General features: G+C 39.5%; 1 protein-coding gene across 1 annotated transcript in view; it reads left to right on the top strand.

Annotated features, from left to right (window-relative positions):
* The window catches only part of PCDH19 (protocadherin 19), a 137,048-nt gene extending 125,176 nt beyond the window's left edge, over positions 1-11,872 (top strand). Inside the window, exon 6 of the mRNA XM_025869217.2 lies at positions 6,259-11,872. Coding sequence (XP_025725002.1) covers positions 6,259-6,848 — 590 coding nt within the window. The 3' untranslated portion in view covers positions 6,849-11,872. The remainder of the gene's footprint in view (positions 1-6,258) is intronic.
* Positions 11,873-12,286: the final 414 nt, after the last annotated feature.

The following is a 12,286-nucleotide window of genomic DNA, read 5'->3' as shown; positions in this document are numbered from 1 at the left end:
TTAAGACCTGCAACTAGTGTTTAGGAAACCACTGAGAGGCTAAGATGACACTTGACTTTAATGTTTCTTAAGTGCTACATTTACTTTATTGTTTCTGACACAGGTACCTAGTGTTTCATGGTGTTTCTACTAAATAGAATAGTAATTTCCACTTTTAGGAGTTGTATCAGTAGCACAATATCTGGTGTGTTGACCAAGGTTCTTTGTTTTATTGCTGTCACTCATATACCTTTTTTTTATCCAATTAAATTAAACTGTTACTGAGTACCTGCTCTATGCTGGACACGTTGCTAGCTTCTGTGGGTATGGGAGGGAACAAAATAGATATAATCTTTGCTCATTTTGAGTTTATAAGCTAACATTGAATATAGATATTAGACAACTATAATGAGTGCTATAAAAGGGGGTGGTGGTCTATCTAAGGGATCAGGGAAGGATTCCCTGGGAAAGTTAAATTTAAGTTGAGACTTCAGGGATAATGTATCAATTATAAATAGTGTTCGATGGCTGGTAATAAAGACCCTCCTCTCCCACTAAAGAAAATGAATCAGTGGCCTAACCAAGAGGGAGACTTATTTTTCCTCTTATATGAAAGAAGTTCAGGTCTAGTGAGGTGGGTCTACAATATCTTTGATATCCCAGAGCTCTTCTATCTTTCTGTTCTGCTACCCATAGGCATGTGGCTTCCATCCTCAGAGTTGCTTCATGGTGGTAAGATAGATACTGTAGATCCAGCCATTATGTCTCCATTCCAGACAGGACAAAGCAGGAAGGAATAAGGACAAAAGTGTCTCCCAGCTACATCACCTCCCTCCTCCTTTTAAGGAGTTTTCTTGACATCCTGCCTTCATAACATTGGTCCATCTTCGTTACATGGCCATGCCTATCAACAAGGGAGGCCAGGAAATGCAGGTTTTTGGCTGGCACCTTGCCAGTCCTAACAAAAGATTGGTTCTATTCCTAAATATTAAATATAGGTATGGATATTTGGGTTCAGTTCATTGTGTGTGCTTCAGATGAGTAAGAGGTAGGTAGGTCAAGAGGGGATGTTTCCTAGCAGTTATGTTTTCTTGATTAGGTGCACATGACAAATTTTAATAGCACTTAACCTGTTCATAATTGGTGCTACCATCCCTTCCATTATAGCTTACAAAAACTGGTCCTGCTTTTGTTGTAGATTATTTTGTTCAGGAGATTGATGTAGATTAAGCTAGGTGGATGCATATGAGTACAATCCAGGAAGCTTTCCTGATTTACACATCACTTGCTTGTAGGTTATGTTACTGCTGCTATGTAGAAGTAACTACTTGAGCTCTTAGGAACTGGAACTCACTTTAACTTTCCCTTTCTGCCTCATTGACTGCAGATCACTTCTGAGGAGGTAACACATTACTTTTGTTAACTGTTACCTTGAACTTTTTTACCGTTAGAGTTTTGTCTCTGACCATTGGGCTCTTTGAGTTAAATACATCCAAACTCTGAATCACAATAAAGATCTGCGGCATTGTTGAACACATCCATTGTGGCTGGACATCTATACAAACCCAACAGAGCCTCTCAGCTCTTCTATTCCACCAGGACTTTGAAAGTTTTAGCTAAGCCTGAGATGGTGTTTCCATCATTTTCTTTTCTTACTTTGGTTGGGACCATATGTAGGCTCTTTCTGGTGTGGAAGCACATTGTTTGCCTACATCTGAAGAGACAGTGGTTTTATGAGGAGGGTAGCAATTGCTGCAAAAAGTTTGGCTAATATTTGCCCAAAATAACATATTCTCTTCTTTTTCTATTTGAATTACTTCCTTATCCATCATGTCTTAATTCATTGCTGTCTCTTCTTAGGCCTTTTATTTAAGATATAATTTTTTTTTTTTTTGCCAGAAGTTTTAGGTTTCTCTCACCGGGGTCCCTAAGGACAGATTGTGCCCAAACAAATACATATAACCACCTAGATTGAGGAAGCTTTATTTTTTCTCTGTATTTTGCATTTTTTGTCTAAACCTGATCTAAGGAGTGGCTTTGAGATTTGTGTGTCCCTCTTCCAAACTTATGCATTTTATTTATTTTTGCAAATCTTAGGAACAAGTTCAGAATTAGGGAAGACCAATTTGCAAATTCATCATTCACCCCTAATTATGTGTACATTTGAATTAAAGACACCTGCTTTCATTTATCTGTACTTGGCAATGTGTTTGAATTTCCACAACTATGTGTGGGTTTTAGAGGTTTACATTTTGCTTTACGTAGGTTCAGGTCAAGAGGTAACAAGGTATAGAGTCATAAATAGGCACATAAGAGGAATCTTAGTAGGGAATTAGTGAATTGTTAGCTGACCTCTGTTTCAGCTGGAGCCAGTATCTTGATAGTTAATTTTTTTTGACAGCTAATTTTTATGATACAAAATGGTTCCTCTCTACTCTCATATCTCCATCCCTAGCTGCACATAATCTCTACCAGTCCTATGCAATTCTAGAAGTAGTTTCTTTGCTTTTTCACATCTGGTCTGTCTTCATTGCTATTCTTAAGGGGATTTGTATTGTGACTTTCTCACTTTTAATATGCAATTTCCTTACTAAACTGAAGTTTTGGTTTTTGAAAAAGTAATTTATCTGCAGTACATTTATGATTGTAGTTTACCTTTGGCTGGGAAGACATTCTTCCTGCCTATCTATATTCAGCATGTTTTCTTTCATATTTAATATGGCTATAAACGCTAAAGCTAGGTTAGATTTTTGTTTTAAATTCAATTAGCCAACATATAGTACATCATTAGTTTCAGATGTAGTATTCAATTATTTATCAGTTGCATATTCATCACATTGAATTGACACAAATGTCATCGAGTGTTGTTTGATACTAAAAATGATAAGCAGCAAGTCACTGCCCTTAGTAAGGATTTAAGGAAATAAAGATATCAGTTCTAAGCCATGGGTGAAACATTGTGAATAAATGAGTCTTTTAGATTCAAGTCTTTGCTTGCATTGAGGTAAGAGCAGTGAACATATAAGTTCACATAATTAATCCAAAAAATTACCTATTTTTTTAATTTTTTTATTGTTATGTTAATCACCATATATTACATCATTAGTTTTTGATGTAGTGTTCCACGATTCATTGTTTGTTCATAACACCCAGTGCTCCATGCAGAATGTGCCCTCCTCAATACCCATCACCAGGCCAACCCATCCCCCCACCCTCCTCCCCTCCAGAACCCTCAGTTTGTTTCTCAGAGTCCGTCATCTCTCATGGTTCGTCTCCCCCTCGGACTTACTCCCCTTCATTCTTCCTCTCCTGCTATCTTCTTCTTTTTCTTTTTTCTTAAAATATGTTGCGTTATTTGTTTCAGAAGTACAGAAGTAGGCTTAGCGAGATTGGTGGATAGGCTTATGATCACATTCCTGGGGAAGCTGAGTGGTTTACCTTTTCCTCTTCCCGGAGGGTGATTTATCCACTTAGGCAGTGGGTAAGTTGAAAGCAAGTACTGTCTTTGAAGAGAAGCTTCTGAGAAGATTGAGTTCCCTGCTCTGGTCTTCCTAGATTCATAAGATCTTACAGGTGTCTATCTCTGGGGTCTCTGCTCTCCTTCTGTGTGTGGTGGGGATCCAGGTCTTCCCATGCTGTTCATTTGAAGCAGTCTAGTATGGGCAGGAGCACTGTACTTGCATTCAGTATAACACATGGATGGCATTCTCCTACTGAATAGTGGAAGTCAGCTACTTGATACTAAAAACTTAAAAGAAGTGAGAGCTGTATGTTGAGCTCATTGGGATGATTCTGCTAGATTACAATTCACCACTGTTCTACTTCAGGTGTGTGAACAAGTGGCCTATAATATCAGTCTGAAGGTCAGCTGGGGTTTCCTCTTAATAGCTGATCATATGTCCATGGTTTCAGGGTTCAAAGACTAAGTCCTTCATGTCTTTGTGCTATAAATTAGTAACAAAAAGGACAGGGATTTCATAACCTTCTGAACTTTTTTTTCTTTTTGCTGACTTCCAGGGGACTCTTACTCAGATTTGTAGAAATAGAAGTTAATTATTAAACTATTCCCCAACTTGCACCTCCTTAATCTTCACCTCAAAACAAATACACTAATTCTTTAGAGCTATTACTTGGAAAGTTATGATATGGGCTTCAGAGGAGATGGAGAAGAAAAAAAACATCTTTTTGGGAAACTCTGAACATGTGAATTCTGTCCTGCTGGAGGGATCTTGGGGGCTTCCTGGGAAAACACTGGATTTAGATGAAACTGTGGGTGGATCATCTGTACATTCTTCCACTGATGTTTGAGCCTATACAAAGTAAATGTTTCCTGAGTATGTTCCAGCATGTTTTCCTTACTTTCATACTTTCTGTCTCCCAGAAACATATACATTTTGAATGATGATAGGCTATCAGATGGCAGCACTGAGAGTTTGCAGGGAAGAGGCAGAGAAAAGGCTTTGACAACTCTGTATTTTGTAGAGGTGGTCCTGCAACCCTCATGTGGAACTATGCTGGAGTTTGCAGAAGCGTTGCCCTATCTATGTGAAAGGCACTTATTGGTGATAATGCTCATTTGTTATTTGGCTTCATAGCTGCAAAATTCTGAGTGTTTTATTCTCCACCACTGAAAGGGAGCATAAAATGGCCATCTTAAAGATAAATTGGCAAATTGTGTCCCAGTACACTGAAAGGGTCTTAACTTTGATTGGTTTTTCAGTAGTTTAAACTAGGTGAAAGGCCATTCCCAGAATTGGGTTGAAATCTGGACTCAGCCTGGATTAGGCCTTGACATTTAGCTGCTTCCAATGCTTTTTCTCCAAATGATGAGGTATACATCCAGTTCAACCATTATTTCTTGAGCCTCCCCTTATATGTGCTCCTTTACGAAAATAACCTTTGATAAACGAGGCAGAACATTGCCCCTCTGTTATGCCATTTACTATTTAAAAACAAGAAGCAAACAAAGAAATACAAGTGTATAAGGAAGGTGTGTTATATATAGACTATATCAGGCAAGACCCTGAATTTCAAACTTCTTTCCCCAGCAAAAAAGCAATCACAGAATATATTTTCAACTTTTTTTGGCATGCTTTTTTTTCTGTCTTTGCAGTCTCTTCTTGTCTCCCCACCTCCTCTGATCCTGCCTCAAGGTTTTCTGTAAATGTTAAACTGCTCGTATTTTGATGCACTATATAATGTGATGAAAATTTTGATTAGGCCATCCTCATACATGAATGTAATGTAAATAAAAATGGATCTGGGAAAATAGGACTATAAACCAGACATTGAGATGAACAATTTTCCAATGGACAAGCAGAAGTTAACCCTGGGTCCATGCTTTGATGAAACCCATGTAGAAAGCCTCTCTGAGAGTCAAATTAAAGCCTTAACTCTAAGTGAACTGATTTGAGAAGAGAAAAAATATGCCTCACCAATAATTACAAATTCTAACTGCTGAGATCTTCTATGATAGGGTTAATGTAATCCATGAAAGATTTCTTTAAGAAATGTGACCCTAATAAAACTGCAGATAAGGAAAATAAGGAGGGATGGCTAGTTGAGTATAATTAAATGATGCACAGCCTATGAGTGATGTGTGCATAGGGTCAACTGAAGCTTATGGGTCAGATGGAAGGAAAAGATCTCAGTATATTCCTTCTAATGGGAAATCAAGTCATATAAATAACTTAGAAGATTGGCTGGTGGAACTGATGGTCAAAAAGAAGTGAAGTGATTGGGTTTTCAAAGAGAGCATGATACCAATCTAAAATTAAGCATGGAGTATCATTGACAAGTAGGGTGGAAACATGGCTGGCGGTGTTGTTGCTCAAAAATATGGCCAAGACTTCTCAGATATACCGACTGTTGGATTCCCTGCTCTGCCTTCACTCCCTCTTCTGCTGGAACCAGTTTCAAATGCAGTTGATTTTTAGCAGGAGTTGTTGATAAAAACGCTGACTCTCAGCGCCTTGACACTCAGGATAAATTTTTTTAAAAATACATTTTTTCATCATAACGTGTTTCCCTTTAGGTTTTTAGTTTTGTCAGCAGTGGGAACAACAAAAATCATAATAAAAAAGGAGGAGTATACAGGGGGAGATCTACAGCCTTTTAAAAATCCAATTCTTTACACTTGTCCCAAAAGGCAATAAAGGACTATCTAAAAGTGCCATTTCCCAAAAGGGCCTGTGGGTACCTAAGAAACCAGAACACTGGGGAGTAACAATGATTCCTGGGAAAAGCTGATGTAATCAACATTTTATTTTCTCCAAACAGATCAGAATGAAGGATTTCATTGCAGGGAAGAATGTCGGATTCTTGGCCACTCTGACAGGTGCTGGATGCCCCGGAACCCCATGCCCACCCGCTCCAAGTCCCCTGAGCACGTGAGGAACATCATCGCGCTGTCCATTGAAGCTACTGCTGCTGATGCTGAGGCTTATGATGACTGCGGCCCCACCAAGCGGACTTTTGCAACCTTTGGAAAAGATGTCAGTGACCACCCGGCTGAGGAGAGGCCCACCTTGAAAGGCAGGAGAACTGTCGATGTGACCATCTGTAGCCCCAAGGTCAACGGCGCTATCCGGGAGGCGGGCAATGGCTGTGAGGCGATTAGCCCTGTCACCTCCCCGCTGCACCTCAAGAGCCCTCTGCCCACCAAGCCCTCCGTGTCTTACACCGTTGCCCTGGCTCCCCCGGCCCGTGATCTGGAGCAGTATATCAACAGTGGCCCATCTCGTCCCTCTGAAGCTGAGCCCCGTGGATCTGACAGCGAGAAAGTCATGCATGACGTCAACCCCACTCTGAAGGAGGGTCGTGACAAAGAGTCTCCTGGTGTGAAGCGTCTGAAGGATATCGTTCTCTAAAGCAGTCTCGGGGAAGAAGAGAGAGAAACCATGCTGGTTTTCGAGGAAGCAGGAGCTGATTTTTTTAATTACTCACCAATGGTTGGTTCTTGAGTGGCTGTTATTTCAGAGCTTTCCCTAAATGTGTTGTTTATAAGTGACTATCATTCTGTGACAATCCCTCTCGTTTCAACAGGCAGCAGGGGTGTTCAGGTGGAGCAAATTAGCTTTGGCTTGAGTTGTTCATGGGGCCTTGATGTTGGGGAAACAGACAAATTCAGTTGTGAAAAGTATTATGTATTAAGTGTTTGAATTTATATATTTTTCTATGTCAAAATTATAAATTACCATTGTTTGTGGAGGATTACATTTAAAAAAACAAAAAAAAAGGAGAAAGCTCTGGACACCTTTAATAAGCTCGCCACTGTTTTGTAGTGTAGACAAGTTAATGGCCATTTATTGTGTACTATTCATTGATTCAGTGATGTGAAATTGAGCCCCCAAAAGGTTGTTTCTGAAGCTTAAGTACTTTCCAATGCCGCTACTTTGCTGTGGACACCCCTGCTTTAAGAACCCTTTTGCTAGCTGTGCTACCGTTGTATTTGATATTGCAAATTGCTATGTGTGTGGTGACGGCAAAAGGCTTTTTTAGAAGTTGGTGTTTTTTTTTCTTAATAAAACTATAGACAAAACAAAGTGCAAAAAACCGAGATGGCAAGTGAATGAGCAACACCACACATATAGATTGAATACTTGGAGGATACTCACTCATGGAGGATACCCATGTAGTGATTACTCACCACCTTGCAGAGTATTTCTCCTGCCTTTCAGTCTTCTGCCCAGATCAGTGATAGATCATCACAGAACGTCATTTTTGGATATTCTGCTATCTAATTTACAGTTGTCAGAACTACTGTGCTGAAAGTTTTATGGCATCAATTTTTAAAAATTTTCAGGCCCTGAATGGGAAAGTTGCTCCTGAAGTTATCAGTTTCCAGGCTTAGAAATTCCCTGTCTGTAATTGTCTAAAATTCAAAAAGACTGAATCTATTTTGAGATCTAAATTGGCATCTTTTCTGACACACACTTCCTGATTCAGTGTTTCCCAATCACGATTAGAATTAGACTGGAAAGCATGTTGGGGGCTGGAATTGAGAACTCCATGTTGTTCTGTATTGTAGGATTATAAATAGGAATAGAGTAAGCAGTACAAAGTGTACATTTAGGAAAAGACAGGTAACCAGTAACAGCATCACTAATCCAATTACTGTGCCTTCTAAATGGAGACACTTGGACACTTGAACTCGTCTTTTTATGACTAATACTTTTTTAAATTAAAAATGTGAACAGGAAACTATTAAAATAAAAATCCTTTAGATTTAGCTAACTCTTTGCTGTAGGCTAGGAATACACCTTTTATTATTAACAAGTTTGTTATGCACATTCTTTTTGTTTGTTTGTTTCTCCAACTCCATTTAGTGTCTATTAATATTTAGTAGCCAACATAGTATTCTCGCACCTTTAAAACTAAACAGATATGTCACCTTTGCTCTGCCTTGGTCTTTAAAAAGTTGTTTCTAGAGAAACAAGTTTTGTGGTTCTGTTCTCATTTGTTTCAGTTTTTGAAATTCAAGAGTACCCAGAAAAATGGCTTAGGGGTTAGAGCACTAAATGCAAAAGAGGATTTATTTTCTTAAGTTTAGATAAGCAAGCTCTTTTAAATATTTTAGTTATTTTTGTCTGAGTTCCTGGCTTTATACATTACTAGGAATATTTTCCTTTATGGGAGGGAGGGTTTTGAGGGAGGGTGGTAGGTAAGGCAGTAGGGATGGGGTTCGGTAGGGGAGAATATTTCTGAAAAAGAACCTATAATGAAGCTATAAATTCATCCTTATTTCTTATTCAGTGCTGAATACTACCTCATACAAAATATTGGTGTGGCTGCAAATTTCCCTCTGAAACTGATATAATTAGAGATCAATTACCATAACATCTTCATTTTGGCTCATTTCATTATCTCTCACACTTTTTCCCCCCCTCTGATTCATTTCATTTTAGCAGATTTTGAATTAGGTACTTACTTGTGTTTTCAAGTGACTATTTGATTAACATATTAAAAATTATGTTTTTCTTTAAGTTATGATGGCTGCCTGTAGAATTTCGACTGTTCTTCGCCTGATCCATCCTGATATTATTTTATTAGCTACCACATCAAGGTCACTTTCGAGTCAGATTTGACAGTTTTTGTACAGGTGTATTTCCTACTATGCTCAGTGGGAATGAGGGAGCTGAGAGGATTGTGGCAAGTGGGAATATTAAATATTATATGGCTGTTGAGCCAGAGAGGGCAGTGGCTGCCATGTCTCTTACCAGCCAGGTTTAAAATGGTTAGACAGCAGTGGCATCAGTTTTGCTTCCCCCCCCCCATTTTTTTCAGAATTCAGTTTCAAGCTACAGTCCAATCCCTTTTCCTTATCAAAATACTTTTTCTCAGTGGGAAGTCAGAGAATTTTTGGCTCCCAAACCCTTTTGAGCATGCTCAGAGAATTCCCCTCCTTAAGAAAGTATCTTTTTTTTTTCTTCTACAACTGTCTGATGTATACATACTCCCAGAAGCACAAGTGCATCCTAGGAGGGCTTTGTAAGCTAGTTTTATAGATAGGCTATGCCTGTGAGCAAGAATTTTGTGCAAGGATTCTAGATTTCCCTTTGGCTCATGTTTTTCCCTTCTTCCTTTCAATATGTCTGAGGCAAAGCCACATAAGGCCAGAGGGCCAAATATTCTTCCTTTTTCCTCTCTAAACATGTTACACTTTTAAAACATAAGGGAGCAGTTTCAGTTCCTAAATTCTAGGGAGTTCTATGCCATCTATCCTGATGTCCCTTTTGGGAAGGAGTTGGTGTTGAGGCATGACTTGCTTTTCTTAGAGCTGCGCTGGGCACATCCCTGGGCAGGTAAACTTCTTCATGCAATATAAAGGCTTTCGTCTGCATTGATTGTTTTCCCCCAAATATGGGAATATACTCTATAGAAGGAATAGGAAGAAGAGAGCCACACTATGTGCAGTCTCTTTTTTCTTTTCTCTATGCCGACTGATCTTTGAACCTGTTCAGAATGAAACTTCCCATCTCTTTGATCCTCTTAAAGCCAGTAGAGTAAATTATGATCCACCTTATTGCCCAAATAGGTGGGCCAAGGGATGGTGCAGTTCCTGAAGGGCAATTGTTCTCAAAGTGTACTCTTTGAACCAGCAGCAACCGCATCACTTGGGAACCTCTCAGAAATGGTAATGCTCTGTTCTTACCCGGACCAACTGAAGCAGAAACTCTGGCAGTGAGGCCTAGTAAATCATATGGATCAGATGCCCACTAAATGTTGAGGGCTCGTTAAAGCACAGGTTGATGGACCCCACACTTAGAGTTTCAGCAGGTCTGGGGTAGGTCCTGAGTCTTTGCCTAGTTAAAAATTCCGAGGTGATGCTGATGCTGCTGGTCCAGGGACCACACTTTGAGTATCACCACTCCAGAGTAAACCTGCCCCCTCGTAGAGCTAATTGCATGTAAGGTACCCATTTAAACTAATTTGTTGACATGGTTACCCACTGACCATGAATTAAAAATGTTAAAGGGAATACAATGTAGAACTCTGAAAATTAGCAACACCCAGAGTATCATCCTGATAGTGTTCCTTCAGCATACAACTGATCGTATGATGGGAATTCAGTTGAACTTTTCACATTGCTCTATCATATCATTAACAAGCAAAAGAAAAGTGGTCCACTTGAGGCAGCAAGGACAAAGGGCAGTTTGGGGAGAGGCAGGGTGTAGGGGATAGCTCAATTGGGCATCCAGGGTGGGAAAGGATTATTATTGTACATAATAGGAGTTCTGGTTGGAATTCCAGTTCACTCTGTGGGGATCATTTTGATGTTGAATGTTCCCCAAAGCATCCTGACAAGTCTGGTCCACTTGGCTCTTTACCCAGGGTAATAAGACCCTAACTGACTTCGAAAACCTGGCATACATGAGCTTAAGAAGTCCATTGTATACAGTCCTAGTGTTTGCCTTCTAAGTAAAATTACATTTAAGGATGTCATTTCATGAGTCAAATTGTATCTGCTGACACTGAAGTGTATTGAGATGTTGTTCTTTAGTTTAAGTATGTAACAAAGTAATATTCAAAGGGGATATGTGGGGGTGGGGCTGGGACCGGGAGGCTTTATATTGATAATGAACTATTCCAGAGCAAAACACATTGTCCTAATGAAGTTGTTGCAGCTCTCTTTGTTTTCTTGTGAGGCTGGAATTGGCCTGTGGGTCACTTGTTGTGCAAAAGTGGATTAATTTCAAATAGAACTCATATTGCTTTTGTAAAACAAAATCAACCACCTTGTCTGAAATGTATATTGCAAGGCGCTCTTGGTAAAGAACAACCCACGAAAACCTGATCTTGATTGGAAAGCACTGTAGGTCATTAGGGAAAAACTGATGATGCTGATTGTTGCTCTAGCTGTGTTGGCAATTAAAGATGACCTTGTTACTAACTGAAAGTTGCTGTCAACCTTAGCAAACAAACCAGCTAACACCATTACAGCACTGGTTAAGTAGATTTTTACTGGCACTAGCTGGCGTTCAGCTGAGGAAGGCTAGGATACAGACTTTAATGACCAAGAGCCAGACTAGCTCAAGCTAGAAATTCAGCAACAAATACCTCCTTGTGCTATTTGAATGCTAAGGTATTAGTTGCAAAAGGCTTACGCCTTTTCTCCTCTAGTGAGGGGAATGAGCCTGATGACACTATTACTGTTTACCTGTCAAACCAGGGTGGAAATTTAGAAGGATGCAAGTACAGTATGTCTCATTAAGCAGTCTCTGTTGCTGATTATATGAAGATGAAATTGTTGTATATGCTGATCTGTATGTTATGTACATTTTCACAGTGATTGAATCATTGTAAAAAGGAAAAAGACAAAAAAGAATCACCACTGTCTATTTTATGAAGATGATAAAGCAGCTTTATTAAATTATTACAGTTATGTTTTAAATGGTGTTATCTGCCACATTGTTTCCTTTTATCTGGTGGTTCTGTTTCCCCCTTAAATGTGTTTTCTCTGCTTCAAAAATTTAATGCATTTTAGTATTAAAGGTTATTATGGAGAAATTGTTGAGTGTTTGGTGACATGTGTCTTAGAGAGCATTGGTTGGCTCCAGGATGGGGTAACTGTTAGGCCAAGGAGGTAACCAGCCCTCGGCAGGGTCACTGGTGTTCAGACCCAAAGGGTTCCTCTTGCCTTTTCCACTTCACACAGTTGCCCACTCTCCGACTAAGAGGGGATTCTTCCTTCGATCAGGCTGTAGTCATTTCCTGAGTGCCTCCCCTCCTTCCTACCCCAGTTAATACCATTTTCTGATGAGAGAGCCCCATTCATATCCAGAACTGTAAAGACTTTTCTGGGTGG

Source organism: Callorhinus ursinus, unplaced genomic scaffold (assembly GCF_003265705.2).
Source record: "Callorhinus ursinus isolate GAN/ISIS: 27379988/994484 unplaced genomic scaffold, GSC_fseal_2.0 scaffold67, whole genome shotgun sequence".
NCBI classification, from domain to species: Eukaryota; Metazoa; Chordata; class Mammalia; order Carnivora; family Otariidae; genus Callorhinus; species Callorhinus ursinus.
This window is presented reverse-complemented; position numbering and strand designations above follow the sequence as displayed.